The sequence below is a fragment of the Hordeum vulgare genome, chromosome 5H (genome assembly GCF_904849725.1).
Source record: "Hordeum vulgare subsp. vulgare chromosome 5H, MorexV3_pseudomolecules_assembly, whole genome shotgun sequence".
In the NCBI taxonomy this organism is placed as follows: Eukaryota; Viridiplantae; Streptophyta; class Magnoliopsida; order Poales; family Poaceae; genus Hordeum; species Hordeum vulgare.
In genome coordinates, this window is record NC_058522.1 from 580,095,555 (window position 1) to 580,113,759 (window position 18,205).

Genomic DNA, 18,205 nt, shown 5'->3' on the forward strand with positions numbered 1-18,205 from the left:
CACAGAAAAAATTTGTACTGGGCCGGCCCTGCAGTAGGAACCTCCTATACGTTGTTCTGCGGACTAGTAGAAGACAGAACGCACCTCATTGGTCGGCCCATGTATGACCGACGTGCTTTTCTATATTTCGTTCTTTATTTTTCATTTTCTTTTACGTCATATTATTTTCTATTTAAATAATTTGGTAATTCCAAAAAGTTACGAAAATAAAAATGAGAATTTAAAATTTAAATCTTTAATAATTCATTAATGTTCGTGAATTCAGAAAGTGACTGTGATATTAGAATACTCATCGCATATTTAAGAAATGTTCAGACAAATCTTCAAGAAATAAAATATGTTCATAATTTTGGAAAAGTTCAAGTATTGAAAATATTAATGAAATTAACACATTTTTGCCAGTTCAAAAAATGTTCATGAATAGAAAAAAATCCTAAAAATTCACAAACTATTCGTAATTGAAAAATAGTTCATTGATTAATAAAATTTTCCCGAATTCAAAAAATATCATGAAATTCAAAAAATATGATTAATTTTGAAAAATGTTCCACCAATTGTGAAAACAATATTTGTCAACTGTAGATATGTTCTCGGACTGAAAACAAATATTTTGAAAATGTCCACATTTTAAGAAAATATATTTGGAAATAGTCTAAAATATTCATGAATGCAAAAACATATTCCTGATTTTAGCAGACATTCGTGAACTTGAAAAATGTTCACGATTTCAAATATGTTCACAAGTGTAAAAAATGATCATGATTTAAAAAATTTGTTCATGATTTCATGACAATAAGAGTGATAGTGTATTTCATTAATGTAGCAAAAATGTGGCCATGGCCATTAAAGATTATAATGTTTTCTCTTCCGTTACAACGCAGAGGCCATCTTGCTAGTATACTAATAAAGGGGTTAACGTTTCTTCCTCCATAATTTTCGTCCATCCATATGTGCCTTCTTAGTTTTGTAAGTAACTTACATGAAGAGAGAAAAACCCTTTCGCTACTGTCCCAACTAAGCCTGCTACACCCAAACGAGCTAGCATGCACCTCGCCCGACCAAACAAATCCAACAAACAATAGAGCGTGCAAGCTGACGAGAGGAGGCAAAAAAAAGTCTGCGTGGTATGCCCAAACGAGCTAGCATGGGCAGGCCGACAAGAAAAGGCAAAAAAATTTCTTGTAACAAATATCAAACTCGCGACCCGTCGTCCAGTTCTGAATGGGGTATACAACTGAGATAACTCATGATTCCTTGTAAAAGTAAGGGTCTGGTCACCTATTACATAATCCTACCTTATTGCCTTAGACTCAAATAGACCAATTTAAATAGGGCTACGAGTTGAAATCAATAAGCCGACTAGGAGCAATAGACAAGGGTGAGCAAAGGAGTTAAAATTGAGGTGAAAGATGGATTGTTGATGACCTAATTGGAAAAAGATATGTGAGTGGTGAAATCTTAAAAGAAGGAAGATGGATGGATGATGACCTATGAGGAAAATAATATGCCGCTGGTGAGAAGCAGACGCAACGCGCGCCATCACGTGCATTTCGTAAGAACAAAAGGCCCATCCACAGCGTTGGTGCGGCCCACGTGCGACGAGTGAGCGAGGAGGCAAACCCTATTTGGCGCTGCAGGCGCCCGTTATAGTGCATTTTAGCTAACAGTTTTGGAAAGATTCTAGAAGCTTTTGAAACCGGGTTTTTTCCGGTTCGTTACTCAGGTTTCAGCGGGTTTTATTCTGTTTTTATTTCTTAATTTTTTGGATGTTTTTCAAATTCGTGAATGTTTTTTCCAATTTAATGAACCTTCTTTCAAAGTCAATGAACTGTTTTCCAAATTTGATGATTTGTTTTCTACATCAATGAACTTTTCTCAAATTTCGATGAACTTTTTAAAAAATTTATGAACTTTTTTCAAAATTGATGAACTCTTTTCAAATTCGATGAATTTTTAAAAAAATTAAATGAATTTTTTTCGAAATCGATGAGCTCTTTTCAAATTCGATGAACTTTTTTTAAATTAAATGAACTTTTTTCGAAATAGATAACTCTTTTCAAATTCGATGAAATTTTAAAAAAATTATATGAAAGTTTTTCAGAATCGATGAACTGTTTTCAAATTTGATATTTTTTTTTGAATTTGGTGATTTTTTTTTTGAATTTCATGGACGTTTTTCAAAATTGATGAACTTTTTTCAATTCTATGAACTTTTCTTACAAGTTGATGAACCTGTTTTTGAATTTATGTTTTCTTTTTTCATATAATTTATATTGGGTATATGCTAACGTTTTAGGAAAAGCTTAACTAGGACGTCTTTTATGAGGATGTCAACATGTTTTGATAACTTTTGTTTTCATCGGTACTTGCCACATTACTATTACTTATTTGTCACATTACTTGTTACATAGTTCTCACATTAAATCAACTTGGTTATCAGGTTTATGAATGTCGATATATATAGCCCACTAAAAACTTGATTCATTATACTTGTGCTGGTTTATGCATTTACTTGCTTATTGGTAGTTTTTTTAATACCCATTTTTTAGTTTCACAAAACACTGCAATATTTAAAAAGTATAAAATTATTGTCCCATTAACTATGTATAATTTTTATGACAACTGTACATCCGTAAAATGACAACTATGATAACATAAATATGACAACTAGGAACGACAATAAAAATCAATGGATCTTATTTTTGAAGTTCTCGCCAGGACGAACCTAACCGTGAAGGCGAATCTCCAATCAAATTATTAATCTGTGAGATAAAACATTTTTAAACTTGATAATAAATCTGCATAAGATGTTGGCTAGGACTGAACCATATTGTGAATGGATGTTGTCTATTCTTGACTAGTGTCGCTAGTGCAGACATTTTCCTTTCTTTCTAGAGTAAATGTTTTACATACATACGCTGTTAAAAATGCTTGTTTTTTTATCAGTGAGATACATGCAACAATACAAGTTTTTGTTGTCACTACATTCCTAAACCTAGAAGCCGTACTTGTATAAATTTTTCATCCCTGTTGTGCGGTGGTTAGCGAGCCGCGGTATTGGAAGGTAACCATGCGGCACCGCTACCTAGTGAGCTTCAACTTTTTTTTCCGAAACATGGACGATGTACTAACTGTGCCATGGTGGGCCGTGCCGGCCCATGCTGGTTCCTACACGGGCCTTGCTGTTGTCCAAGGTGGCGCCACATCAGCCAGGGAAATGGACATGTGTCCACTTGTCATCACCTCCCCACCTCCTCTTGCCTCTTCTCTCCAAAGCTGGCCAAACGGGCCGTGCTTTTTGGGCCACCCCGAAAGCACGCCAGCCAGACACGCCACGGGTTAATCGGATTGTGCTAGGCATGCAACCCGTCTCAGGCCGTGCCTGCGCCTGAGGGTTGGGCACGCGGGCCGGTACGGCATGGCCTGTTTATCATTTTATTATTTATTTATATATATATAGAATAAAAAAAATCTAATAGGTCAAAATCGGCTCAAAACATAAAGCCGGTCCAAAAAACAACCTAACAGGTTAAAATCGGATCAAATAACAACCTAAAATAAAAAAACTAGCAGGCTAGCGGGCCTGGCGTGCCTACGGACAGGCCCGTATAGCGTCCGTGCCGTGCCTGGGCCACGAGGTTGCGCCGGTGGGCCGGCACGGCACGACCCGGCTAATAATCGGGCCCAGGCGTGCCGTGCCTGGCACGATTGTGGCGGGCCGGCCGGCCCGTTTGGCCAGGACTGCTTCTCTCCATCCCCGGGCCCGCCCCTCCTCCTTGGATGCACCCGCCGGATTGGACGCGGCTAGATACAGGCGGCGCCGCCCGCGGCCAACAGCCACCGCGGCGAGTCGCCGGAGTCAACCTCGGTGCTCCGAAGCCGCAGCCTCGCCCCCGCCGGCGACGGAAGCGCCTTCGACCTCCTCTGCGCCGGCTGATCAAAGCCTCTCTCTTTCCAAGCATATTTCGCGCACGCTGTGGCCACAAGCACGGCCTCCGCAGGCCGCGCTGGACGTGCCGCTGGCGGCAGCGCTCGCAGGCGGACACGAGTCATCTCCAGAAATGTCCCCTGTCCCGGAATCGAGCTCACGCCCCCAGCCAGATCCGTCCACCCCGCCGGCCAAGGTCTCCCCCACCCCAGCCGGCGCGCGGGAGGGCATCCGGTGCTGCTCGACAGAGCTCCAGTCCCGCGGTTGCAGCTGACTTCCTGTCAGAAACTTCGCACATCTATCTCTGGTGACCAGCACATAGGTTCCGACAGGTCAGCGCAAACTAGAACCAACCTGCTTTCTCTTGAACCCTTCCTACAGTATTTTGTAGCCTTATATTTCATGCTAATTATTGTATACTAGCATGAAAATCAAATTATCAGCAAGGAATTAGCTAGACAGTTCCCATGCTAATGACTAAAGTCTGCAAAATGCAACAACATACATTATTATTAATTGCCGACAGAATAAGAAATATATGGTCTTGTAACTGAACGAAGGGTGATTCTTAAGTTCTGTGAAATTTATGTCAAAGTTAACTGGGACCAAATATATATCCAACAACAAACATGGTGAACTCTGCTACAGCAGAAAGCCATCAAATCTGATATGCATGAAATTAAACTCATATATTACTCGTATATCACAAGTACAAATTAACAAGAGAAGATATTTTTTTTAACAAGAGAAGATTTATTGAAAGCACTTTATCATCTTCAGGAGATGAGTCCATAAGCCTCTGCAGTCTGGCATCCCATATAGCAAGCAGGCGCACATGGAATCCACCATTAGCAAATAAACATGCCAGATGATCAAAATACAGCTGCTGAAGCAACAGAAGCGGTGTCTACTTAAAACACCAAAAATGATAACCTGACACTCAAAGCAAACCACAGTTCTGTCCCGAGCAAGATTAAAAAACACGGCTACTCCAGTCAAAACAATGGCATCAGGGATCTTTCAACTGAGGCACCAATGCGACCCATCAACCTCTTTAATGAAAAACCTCATTTTCTATCAGAGACTGGAACCGTGAGCCCAGGCGCTGTTTGTTTTGTAGGCCTCGTTTCTGCAAACCAGACAATGGAAATAACCAATGTGACAATTTTAAAAACATAGTAGTAGGGTCAGTAGGGAAGATATTCTAAAGACATCAGCATTCCTAGATTCCCGTGTCGTCCAAACTAGGCAACATCTCCAGCAGCCATCAGATTTCTGACATCTCAAGTAAACTTCAGAATCAAACTTCACAAGAAACAGGAACGACCTGAACATTCAGTACGCATAGAAAGAATCCAAACTTTCATGCTTTCAATACCAACTCAGAGGCACATTATCAGACTTCTCCTCACTAGCTATAAAAACAGTATGTCTAGCAGCTTCTAAATGTACAACCACTTGAATGCATTTATTTGCCTCAAGAATATTACTTCCAGACTTGACCGCAGTTTTACTAGCTATGTCACTAAGAAACATTGGAAGAATCTAAGACTGTTGGAATGTGTAAATTACCTGGGACATCCTCCAGGTTCTTACGCTTCACCCTATCAACAACCTTGTCCATTGAGTTGCCTTCACCGGCAGTCCTAGCCCTCTTTCTTCTATTTCCATCAACTACCCAATGGACATGATTTGTATTAGCCTGACCAGTGCACCAAGTGGTATCTTCCATCTGCTGATCTACTAAACCTATCACTCCTTTTATCTCCTGTTCAAAACCTTCCTTGTTCATCAGAGGGTCCAGACAAGTTTTGCTAGCAAAATCCTCTAGGATATCAATGTTATCCGTGTCTTCTTTATCATCTTCATCATGTTGCTGATCATCATCACCAGCTTGTATTGCAGAAAAGAAAAGTATCACATGGATGCGTGAAGAGGAATATATATAACTCAACATCAATAGTTAGCCAAAATACCAGCAATTAAGCAAAACAAGATGCACAACGCTTGATTACCCGACTGTTCAGTAGAAATGGCATCATGGGGCGCTGTCACTGGTAACGTTGTATCAGTAGTTGGTACCGCAGAGCTCTCAGAATTGTCTGCAGGGTCGCTTCCCATATGAACTTCTTCGGCCGTCTTAACAAACAATAGCTTGGGACGTCTGGGATGTTTTTTTGCTTCTTCTTTCCACTCATGTTTTGTTTCATCACTCACTCCATCATAGAGGGAGACCTCCTTAATACGTCGCAGGGACTGGATTGTTGTGCCGCAAAAGCCATTTAGATCCTTACATAGCAGCTGGAGTGACTCGAGGAGCGGCAGAGCTCCCTCTTGGACTTCCAGCTCAGTCATGACTTCCACCACAATGCATAGGCGTCGCAGGCTTCCAAGTGCACCTTTTACGATGACGAGTTTGGCCAGTTGAGATGCAATCAGCTTCAGGTCCACCAAGCAGCGCACTCTGCTCAGTGCGGCAAGAATATCCCCACTCAGCTGATGAGGGGATGAAAGACATAGTTTAGTAAGACCACCCAGCATGGTTACAAATGGAGGCAGGCTGCCTATGTTGTCCCCTTGTAGCTTGAGCGAGCTAAGATAGCAGGAGCAAGCTTCTTCTTTTTCCAGGGACAAGTTCATGAGCAAGTCTTGGAACCATTTTTCACTGAAATGTAGTGAGAGTGAATGAGCTTTTTTCACGTCGGTGCTTCTCTTGATGAACCCCTTGATGGCCTTTGAGACATGAGTGTAGTTGTTGGTGGTGCCGCTGCTGCCGCTGGCAGTGGGATCCGTGCTATCATTAGTGGATTGCTCGCACCATATTTTCACCTTCGTCAAGTGCTTCATATGCTCCATCAGTTGTGCAAATCCTTGGCTCTTGTTGTTGTCCACAATAAATCCTGCTAATGTTTCCAATTTGCTATTCTCTGAGAACCAAGTTTGTAGCTTATGCATTTTCCGGCCTCCTACACCCTGTTGGAGCTTGAACTTTCCAAATAGATGAATCAGGCATGGCATCTCCATGACTTGTGTGGGCAGAATCTCTATCTTGGTTCTTCTTACATCCAGCGTCTCCAAAAATTGAAGCCTTTTGATCTCTTTTGGGAGAATCGTAACCATAACAGCGGCCCCTAGGCTTAGGTACCTGAGCAGCAACAGGTTGGTGCATATCTCCCTAAGATGCTTGTCCTCCAGGTGGTTACCGCATTCTTCTAGATCCAAAACTCGCAACAGTTCATATTTGGAAAAATCCAAGACAGATTCATGTGCCTTGCCGAAGATTGTCAGAGATCGGACAAGAGATAGATCATTGGCCACTCTGGCACTTGCATCATGAAGGGAGAGCCAACGTATTTTGTTGGGTGGGGGTGGGGGATCCAGCTGATCATATAACAAGGTAATGAAGTTATCACACTTGGACATATGCAGGATGAACTCGAGCATCATGCCATGAGTATGATATGTCTTCACCTGATCTGCACTGTTTTTGTTGCTGGCATCTGTACGCTGGATGATACTCCGGTTGACCAGCTCTTTGAAATTACCGATAGCGACATCCAGAGTATCGCACATATAATCTCCTTGGATAAACCCTTCAGCACACCATTTCCTTATCAAGCTTCCTCTCCTGACTGTACGACCATTAGGGTAGATACCTAGGTATAGCAAGCATGTCTTGACATCATGTTTAACAAGGCTGGTGTAGCTATGGACAAGCACATGCTTCATTCTTGCTAACATCTCTTTTGTTTCCAGATGTGCTCCCAGATTGTGGCACAATGTTGCCCAGTTTTCACGTGTCGGATTACCTGTGCTTTGCAAGTACCGGGCTGTGGTTACAAGAGCAAGGGGTAAACCATCACACTTCTTTAGTGCTTCTGAGCCAAGCTGGTCCTCTTTATCGATGGGCGGATCGTCGTCTTGGAAAACTTCCTTGAAGAACAACTGTCTCGAGTGCTCATTGGGGAGAGTTTTCATTCTGTACACATGATCATGAGCTGCTGAGCTGCTGCAGGCATTTGCTACTGACTGAATGGCCGTCGTCACCAGAATCCTGCCGCTCAACCCCACAAAGGCATCTTTTATATCGTGCCAAAATTCTGTCTGCATGTCATCGATTACAATGAAGAACCTACAAGGAGGAGTACATGATCACACATAATTACGACATTATTAACACAGAGAGATATTTAGTGGACATAAATTTCAGTATATTTTATTTTGTACCCAGGAAGGAAGATGACACTACTGAGCTAGGAGAATTGCTGGATTGTGGCAAAACAATCAAATAAATAAAGGCTGACGTATATGAAGACCAAATCATCAAATAGAGATGGAGTTGACGAAAATTATCAATATGGTCTGGAAACAGCTAGCTTAAATTTATTACCTCTTAGTCCCAAGGTATAGTCTGAGGATTGCACAGAGATTGCTGAGGGTCCCTCCGCCATTGGTGTATGTGGTGGGGATGCCAAGTTGCCGGAGTATCTCCTCGAGGACATGGCTTGCGCCCCTTTGCTCGGCTGTACAAACCCAGGCCCGTACCTCATATTGGCTCATCATACAATGGTACACATGCCTAGCAAGGAGAGTCTTGCCTATGCCATCGAAGCCAACAATAGATATCACCTTGAGTTGCTCCTGCTGCTGGATCAGTTCCAGAAGCTCATCCCGGGGAGTGTCCATGCCCACAGGGCTGCGAGCTGAAAGGGTGTTGTCTATGGACATCTCTGTCGTTGTTTCAGGTGCCCATGCAACTGCCAATGATGATGCGGAGGAGGAGGTGCTAGCACCAACGCTGGCTTTGCAGTAAGTTTCTCTCATCCTGGATGAATCCTGTGATATCTTCTTGAGCTCACGGATCGCCACAGCAAACTCGTTGCGGACCGTCCCCGTCTTCACCCGGTGGACAGCCTGACGGATCCACGACGTCCCGGAGATGGCCACCCTGTGCATGAAGCGATCGATGCAATCCTCGATAGCATGCGCCAACTCTCGTATAATTTGGATCCAGGCCCTCTGCACATGATCACCACCGGTGCCGTTCCTCCAGCGACGGTCATCGTCTTGCTGAATAGTGGCAGAGATCAACGCAAACTCGTTTCTGATGTAGGTGATGTCATGCTCCAGGTTCTGCCGGAGCTTGCGGTTTCCGTCTAAGAACTCCAGGAGCTTGGGCGCAATTCTGCCCACAAAAGCGATGGCCGCTGCAGCCTCCATCTCCCTGGCTGCCACCTCTGTCTCTCTCTCTCTCTGTCTCTCTCTCTCTCACTCAGATTGGAAGATCAGACCATGGAATTTCATGGCGACAGAAAAGAGGCCAGGAGGACACAGGAGCAGCAGCAATGGCCAGATCAAGGTAGGTAGCTACTAGTGCCTGCCTAGAGGACATCTTACTGCATCTTAACATCCCTGATTAGTCATCCCATCCACGCCTCCTCCAATCCACTGGAATTTTTTATATATGTTCTACCAATAATTTATTCGCGTGGTAGCATCACTGCGTCTCCATCCATTGATCCATTTTAAATGATGCACTAGTTAAGCTGCTCCCTCCAATCGAGATCCACAAAAGCTCAAATTCCAGGCATGGACTTGATCTGTAAAATATAGCTCTGAGTACTAGTTCGTATTATCATTTATTTACAAAATGCAATAAAGTTGAGATGTTATGTAATGTAAGTACTTGCCGCGAAAATCTGCACACATATGAACTACAAGTATCCGATACAAACATAAAACATCATGTTTTTGTGAACTGAAGGGATTTTATTTCTTTAAACAGAGATGAAGGGCTTGTCTCATTGAGTTAGTTAGTTAAGGGAAAGTTAATGCACACGAAAGAAAAAAACATAGAAGCCCACACTCCAGGATAATATCTCCCAAATGCTTAGCCCCCACAGGAGCCCAATTTGGCTCCTCATTCTTAATGTTTGCTAGTAGGACCAGGGTCGTAGCTGATAGCTGTTTCTGTTTTATTGTATGGAAATTTGTAGGTACATGAGAGGAAATTTCCTACTAATAGTCCAAGATTCAAGACAGAGCCACGCACATGATGCCAACCAACCAAGGTGGTACAGCACTAGCAGGTAACTTTATTTTATTTTATTGTATGGTGGTAGCAGGTAACCCTTTCTATTTGTTTGTACTGAACTTGTTGGAACATGATGTCAGTCCCAGCATCTTTCTCAATTTTTTTTGTTATGTATTTTGATTAGGTGTCAGTAGCTACCAGCACGACGATGCTTAACTATGCAAGCACGGCTTAGTGTTCACCTAACAGATACCAATAATTGTTTGAAACAAAATATTCATCCATAGAGCTCTATGTTTTCATTAATTGTTCATGTGATTTATACATGCCAAGTTGCTTCATTTGCTTAATCTGACCGACATCGTCCAATAGGGTTTTGTTATCGTAATAAATTAGCCTTTTATTATTGTAATACGTTAGTTGTGTGCATTGCCATGTAGAGAAGTAGTAGACCAAGACTCATGCAGCTTGGTGGGATACATAGTAGTATTACATAATTACATAGTCCTATCCAGAGAGAGTCATGCACGGTTACTTTGCAAAGAATCAATAAAACATCCATTTGAAAACCAAGTTTAGACAAACACCGGATACGCCATGGACACAAACACACATAGAGCGGAGATCCAGGATAAAGTAATAAGATATTCAGCGAAGAAGGAAAAATGCTAAAAAAAACAGAAAGACATGAGGTGTCAAGTTAGGTTGTACTTGTTTTTGGAATCATAAATTTAGACACACACTGGATCTCATCTGCCTCGAGCAACGGATGCAAAGCCACATATGCTTTGATCAAACCAAACCATGCATAAACTATAGTAATACCCCATGCCTTTTGATTCTGTAAGCACAGTAGAGAGAGATAGAGAGAAAAGAGGGAGGGAGGGTGGGATCTACAGTGGTCAGATGTCTTGATTTGAGATGGATTCTCGGATGGGCATTTCGCTGGGTGCCATGGGATCCCTTATTTAGGAGCTTGACACGCCCTCACATCCTGTTGGGGCACAAGAAACTAAGTTCTGATTGATGGACCTCACAGAGAAGGATAAGGAGGAGCCGACGAGGAAGAGGAGGGGGGCGAGGAAGCTGCTTGATCCTGTTAGGACAGTTGGGAAGAAGAAGAAGAAGGAGAAGAAGAGGAAGAGGAAATCGTTGGTGCTGAAAGCAGCCGAGAGGGTTCTTGAGGAGGATTGCAACAGCGTCTTGTTTGACGATCCCACCACGGCCACAGGTGAGCGCGCCCAGAAAGCCTCTCAATCTCATTCCCGCTAGTACTCTTAATTACTAACTAATCATGCATGTTCTTGCTGTTTTAGTTTCTGATCCTGTTACTGAAGCAAGTGCTAGATATGCTTTCAAGCAATCTGTTGCTTGACAGCGAGTTAAAAACAGCACCGTTCTCGAGGAATCTCGCTTACTCACATCATCTGATATCTTGATGTTGTTTGGTAAGCGTTGCTTGATCCATCTCCCAACTTTGATTTCTCTTAATTTCTCTTATTTTCTTTGACCTCTGTCTTGTGTGCGCTTGATTAAGTAGATAGTTCAGTGAGTGCTTCGTTGGGCACCATGAGACCACTTGTCAAGAAGCTCGACATGCTGCTAGCTCCTGCTCGGGGATACAGTACCTTGTGCAAGAGGATCAAGGAAGTGATGCACCTTCTCAAACATGATGTTGAAGAGATAAGCTCCTACCTTGATGAACTTACAGAGGTGGAGGACCCTCCACCAATGGCCAAGTGCTGGATGAACGAGGCACGCGACCTGTCTTATGATATGGAGGATTACATTGATAGCTTGTTATTTGTGCCACCTGGCCATTTCATCAAGAAGAAGAAGAAGAAGAAGAAGAAGGGAAAGAAGAAGATGGTGATAAAGAAGAGGCTCAAGTGGTGCAAACAGATCGTATTCACAAAGCAAGTGTCAGACCATGGTATCAAGACCAGTAAAATCATTCATGTTAATGTCCCTCGTCTTCCCAATAAGCCCAAGGTTGCAAAAATAATATTACAGTTCAGGATCTATGTCCAGGAGGCTATTGAACGGTATGACAAGTATAGGCTTCACCATTGCAGCACCTTGAGGCGTAGATTGTTGTCCACTGGTAGTATGCTTTCAGTGCCAATACCCTATGAAGAAGCTGCCCAAATTGTAACTGATGGCCGGATGAATGAGTTTATCAGCTCACTGGCTGCTAATAATGCAGCAGATCAGCAGCAGCTCAAGGTGGTATCTGTTCTTGGATCTGGGTGTCTAGGTAAAACTACGCTTGCGAATGTGTTGTACGACAGAATTGGGATGCAATTCGAATGCAGAGCTTTCATTCGAGTGTCCAAAAAGCCTGATATGAAGAGACTTTTCCGTGACTTGCTCTCGCAATTCCACCAGAAGCAGCCACTGCCTACCAGTTGTAATGAGCTTGGCATAAGTGACAATATCATCAAACATCTGCAAGATAAAAGGTAATATTAACCCAGTCCCATTATGCTATTTATTTTAGTTTATGTTAACCCAGAAAACATCAACATTTCTATTAGTTTGACCATGCTTTACAAGGCGGTAAAGTAACCTGAAATGAGCACCACCCGCTCTAATGCTTAAGCGACGCCTAAACGCCTAAAGCGGGGAACTATCTAAGGCGCTGCCAGGGTGCTTTGTCACTTAAGCGACACTTAAGCTTCTGAAGCGGGACGCTTTATAAACAATGAATTTGACAGAACATACCTGATATGCATGCAGGTATCTAATTGTTATTGATGATTTGTGGGATTTATCAGTATGGGATATTATTAAATATGCTTTTCCAAAGGGAAACCATGGAAGCAGAATAATAATAACTACACAGATTGAAGATGTTGCATTAACTTGTTGCTGTGATCACTCGGAGCATGTTTTCGAGATGAAACCTCTCAACATTGGTCACTCAAGAGAGCTATTTTTTAATAGACTTTTTGGTTCTGAAAGTGACTGTCTTGAAGAATTCAAACGAGTTTCAAACGAAATTGTTGATATATGTGGTGGTTTACCGCTAGCAACAATCAACATAGCTAGTCATTTGGCAAACCAGGAGACAGAAGTATCATTGGATTTGCTAACAGACACACGTGATTTGTTGAGGTCCTGTTTGTGGTCAAATTCTACTTCAGAAAGAACAAAACAAGTACTGAACCTCAGCTACAGTAATCTTCCTGATTATCTGAAGACATGTTTGCTGTATCTTCATATGTATCCAGTGGGCTCCATAATCTGGAAGGATGATCTGGTGAAGCAATTGGTGGCTGAAGGGTTTATTGCTACAAGAGAAGGGAAAGACCAAGACCAAGAAATGATAGAGAAAGCTGCAGGACTCTGTTTCGATGCACTTATTGATAGAAGATTCATCCAGCCTATATATACCAAGTACAACAATAAGGTGTTGTCCTGCACGGTTCATGAGGTGGTACATGATCTTATTGCCCAAAAGTCTGCTGAAGAGAATTTCATTGTGGTAGCAGACCACAATCGAAAGAATATAGCACTTTCTCATAAGGTTCGTCGACTATCTCTCATCTTTGGCGACACAATATATGCCAAGACACCAGCAAACATCACAAAGTCACAAATTCGGTCATTCAGATTTTTTGGATTATTCGAGTGTATGCCTTGTATTACAGAGTTCAAGGTTCTCCGTGTTCTAAACCTTCAACTATCTGGTCATCGTGGGGACAATGACCCTATAGACCTCACTGGGATTTCAGAACTGTTTCAGCTGAGATATTTAAAGATTACAAGTGATGTGTGCATAAAACTACCAAATCAAATGCAAAAACTGCAATATTTGGAAACGTTGGACATTATGGATGCACCAAGAGTCACTGCTGTTCCATGGGATATTATAAATCTCCCACACCTGTTGCACCTGACTCTTCCTGTTGATACATATCTGCTGGATTGGATTAGCAGCATGACTGACTCCGTCATCAGTCTGTGGACCCTTGGCAAGCTGAACTACCTGCAGCATCTTCATCTTACTAGTTCTTCTACACGTCCTTCATACCATCTGGAGAGAAGTGTGGAGGCTCTGGGTTATTTGATCGGAGGACATGGCAAGCTGAAAACTATAGTAGTCGCTCATGTCTCCTCTGCTCAAAATACTGTGGTTCGTGGCGCCCCAGAAGTAACCATTTCATGGGATCGTATGTCACCTCCCCCCCTTCTCCAGAGATTCGAATGCCCACACAGCTGCTTCATATTTTACCGAATTCCTAAGTGGGTTACAGAACTTGGCAACCTGTGCATTTTGAAGATTGCAGTGAAGGAGCTTCATATGATTTGTCTTGGTACTCTCAGAGGATTGCATGCCCTCACTGATCTGTCGCTGTATGTGGAGACAGCGCCCATTGACAAGATCATCTTTGACAAGGCCGGGTTCTCAGTTCTCAAGTACTGCAAATTGCGCTTCGCGGCTGGTATAGCTTGGCTGAAATTTGAGGCTGATGCAATGCCTAGTCTATGGAAACTGATGCTAGTTTTCAACGCCATCCCACGAATGGACCAAAATCTTGTTTTCTTTCACCACAGCCGACCGGCGATGCATCAACGTGGTGGTGCAGTAATCATTGTCGAGCATATGCCAGGGCTTAGAGTGATCTCCGCAAAATTTGGGGGCGCAGCTTCTGATCTAGAGTATGCTTCGAGGACCGTCGTTAGTAACCATCCAAGCAATCCTACAATCAACATGCAATTGGTGTGTTATAGTTCCAATGGTAAGAGAAGCAGAAAAAGGAAACAACAACCTTACGACGTTGTGAAGGGACAACCAGATGAATACGCCAAGAGATTGGAGAGACCAGCTGAGAAAAGGTACCAATGTTCCTTGTAAAAAACTAAAAATCAGGAAATATGCCCTCCTTTACTTCGACTTAACCTGATTTAATCCTTCATGTTGGTTGTTGTTACTTGTAATCAGGATTTCAACGCCGACAAAGTCTTCTTTGCGTCTGCATGTTCCAGGTATGTTTGCGTGTCAACCTGTCAACCTGTGCTAATGGAAAAGTTTTTGCCATAAGTTAACAGAGTTGCTTCACCAAAGAAGGTGGCACTTACCGTCCGTTATGTTTGCAGAAATTACACCAAAACCTATGCAGATTACAGACAACAATGTTCAGAGGAGGGAGCACATGTTCGATACGGTTCTGACTCGGGGGGACGTGGGGATGCTGAACCGGCTGGTGGTACCGAAGAAGCACGCGGAGAAGTACTTCCCGCTGGACAGTTCCTCCACCCGCACCAGCAAGGCCATCGTACTCAGCTTTGAGGACCCTGCTGGGAAGTCATGGTTCTTCCACTACTCCTACCGGAGCAGCAGCCAGAACTACGTCATGTTCAAGGGGTGGACTGGCTTCGTCAAGGAGAAGTTTCTCGAAGCCGGCGACACCGTCTCCTTCAGCCGCGGCGTCGGGGAGGCCACGAGGGGGAGGCTCTTCATCGACTGTCAAAATGAGCAGAGGTACATGTTCGAGCGAGTGCTGACGGCGAGTGATATGGAGTCGGATGGCTGCTCGCTGATGGTCCCAGTGAACTTGGTGTGGCCGCACCCCGGCCTCCGCAAGACGATCAAGGGGAGGCACGCCGTGCTGCAGTTTGAGGACGGCAGCGGCAACGGGAAGGTGTGGCCATTTCAGTTTGAGGCCTCCGGCCAATACTATCTCATGAAGGGCTTGAACTACTTTGTTAACGACCGCGACCTTGCGGCTGGCTATACCGTCTCCTTCTACCGCGCCGGCACGCGGTTGTTCGTCGACTCCGGGCGTAAAGATGACAAAGTAGCCTTGGGAACCAGAAGCCGCGAAAGGATCTATCCTAAGATCGTGCGGTCGCAGTAGCTAGCGTGCCAACTCTCAAGATTCTAGGATGCTACCTCCTGCCTGTGCTGAAATGTATGATTCATTAAAAAATTCCAGGACAAGAATAAGAGTTCTTGTAAGGATGTCTGCTACCGATTTTTTTTTCTTGAAACGGAGGCAAAATCTTTGCCTCATCTCATTTATTAAGAAGAGAATTGCCCGATTGATTAACGGAAAACCGGGCGAAACCGTTACAACACGTCCACACAGGACACACATGACGACTTGGCAACCCACATAAGAACGCACACGTCGTCGAGGAGAGAACACCGTCAAGGCTGCAACCCGTGTCATCGCCATCACACCTACACAAGGACGACTCCGACTCCACCATCGACGATCATCAATATAGCCCTCATCGCAAGCAAACGCTGAGGCCATGTCGGCCACTGCCAATCACTTAACCGCAGGCGCCAACTACCAGGCAGTTCTGACTCTGTCGACGAGCATTGCAGAAAAAAAGCACTGAGCCTGCACCGAACCAGCGCCAGAACCGACCAACCGCCTCGCCTCATTTCCGTTGTCAAACGACATATACGAATCAACAATGGAATCGTCAAGAACACTCATAAGGGCGCCCTTAAAAAGGGTACCGATTTTCTCAAAAGCTTCCTGTTGTGCAGGAATAAGATCACCCTCAGGCTTGCCCTAGGTGGCGTCATAGCAGTACATGGTTTGAAATCAGTAGACTGCTCTCGTGTGCCATCTCTTATATTGCACCCCCTTGAATAGGGGTGGCTTTAGATGCGCAGCAAAATCATTTGGAATAAATTGCCTATAATCAGGTTTTTTGGATTGTTGAGTATATGAGCAAACTACTACAAGATTTAATCCAAATAAACAATAAATAGATCATGACAGCAATAGTATAGACTACAGCAACGATGCAGACTAGCATAGTAAACGAGCAGATCGAATCTATGACACTAACAAGACATAGGAAATCTAGCATGATCTCAAATAAAGAGGAGAAGATTGCATACGGTGCAGCGGGAGTCGAGCCGCCAACGTTGAGGTTCTCGGCCATGTCGTTGATGAAGAGGTTGCCGAGGTCGGGGAAGTAATCATCATCAAGGAAGTCGTCGCTCCCAGCAGTCGCGTGAGTACGCTCCCCAAAAACCCGATCGCCCCTCTCCCGTACAGGATCACGAGAGGCGGAATTCCGGAGGCCTGCTGTCCCTTCTCGCGGTGCACGCTGGAAGGAGGGATGGAGAAGACTTGGATGGTGGCGCAATGAACTGGAACGGCGGAACAACTAACACACATGGGCCATGATAATTTCGGATTTTAGTTGGGCTTTGGGCCAAAAGCCTACAAGCAAAAATCCAACACTGCGTTAGTTGTGTTGCTAGTCTGATTGTGGTGGTATGGATCTTCAGAAATTTGGGAAGTCTTATAGGAATCATGTACTCTATTACGTTTTTGTATTGGCCAGTTCATCTTTAAAAGAATGTGAGGTGGTTTTTTGGTTATAATTCAGTGATTATTATTTGCAATTGTGACATTTTCGATTAAATCTAATAAATTATGTTCTTATTCTAAGAATAAAGAGTCGATGCATGTTCTTATGGGAGCTCTACACACTGCAGATTTTCATATCAGTTGCACTCCAAACAATGCAATTCACCTGTCAGCAACTTACTCATGGAGCTGCACAGTAAGTTGCTGGATTGACCAGAATTTTCAGCAGTGGCATCGTACGATGTTCAATTCTCACATATAATTTTTCATTTTATGCTTTATAGTTGTTATCAAGCTTTTATTTTGGTAAACATTTCCATGCATTCTTGGGCATGATTTGCATTTCAAGTGCTGCGCGGAAGCTATCCTGTATTGTTTGGTAAGCTACAATTTCCAGTGTTCACCAGAAATGCACTTTGGTGGCCGAGCTACCTGGAGGCCGTTTATCACATCCGCTTTTTTTTTTTTTTGGAAACTATGAGCTTTATTCAACAACAATGGCACCAACACGATCAGCCATCACACTGGTCATGAGGAAACCTGACGGGGAGTCCATCCAACAGTCGGTAACTCCAAGTGTGCTTGCATGTTTCGCACACAAGTGGGCCGGCAGGTTGGCACTTCTTATTACATGTTGAATATCAAAGGAAAGAAAGGATAAGGCTAGCTCATCAATTTCTAAAAGTAACGGCGCTACAATAGAGCGCGAAAAGCGTCGCGAGTGCCATAGCTGTACCATCTCCAAACAATCTGTTTCCATAACCACTCGCGAGAACCCCAGAGCTTTGCAAATATCACCCCATCTCGCAAAGCCAACGCTTCTGCAATAAGAGGATCTGTGACATCAGGGTAAGGCTTATTCCAGGCAGCAACAAATGAGGCAGGAGATCTAGCTAA

General features: G+C 43.5%; 2 protein-coding genes across 3 annotated transcripts; one reads left to right on the forward strand and one right to left on the reverse strand.

Annotated features, from left to right (window-relative positions):
- Positions 1-3,815: 3,815 nt before the first annotated feature.
- On the forward strand, positions 3,816-15,953 carry LOC123395124 (disease resistance protein RGA5-like). 2 transcript variants are annotated; one of them, XM_045090059.1, is made up of 8 exons: positions 3,816-4,260; positions 9,925-10,017; positions 11,002-11,193; positions 11,279-11,410; positions 11,503-12,424; positions 12,702-14,804; positions 14,911-14,954; positions 15,066-15,953. In XM_045090059.1, the coding sequence occupies exons 4-8, from the start codon at positions 11,401-11,403 to the stop codon at positions 15,824-15,826; spliced, it is 3,840 nt and encodes a 1,279-aa protein (XP_044945994.1). In that variant the 5' UTR covers positions 3,816-4,260; positions 9,925-10,017; positions 11,002-11,193; positions 11,279-11,400; the 3' UTR covers positions 15,827-15,953. The 2 variants fall into 2 exon arrangements, with proteins under 2 accessions (XP_044945994.1, XP_044945995.1); XM_045090060.1 differs by lacking the exon at positions 3,816-4,260 and adding an exon at positions 9,201-9,287.
- On the reverse strand, positions 4,501-9,148 carry LOC123395125 (disease resistance protein RGA4-like). Its single transcript, XM_045090061.1, has 4 exons — positions 8,319-9,148; positions 5,944-8,060; positions 5,501-5,821; positions 4,501-5,057 (listed from the first exon to the last, which is right to left on the reverse strand). Exons 1-4 carry the CDS (start codon positions 9,146-9,148, stop codon positions 4,996-4,998), a joined length of 3,330 nt encoding a protein of 1,109 aa, XP_044945996.1. The 3' UTR covers positions 4,501-4,995.
- Positions 15,954-18,205: the final 2,252 nt, after the last annotated feature.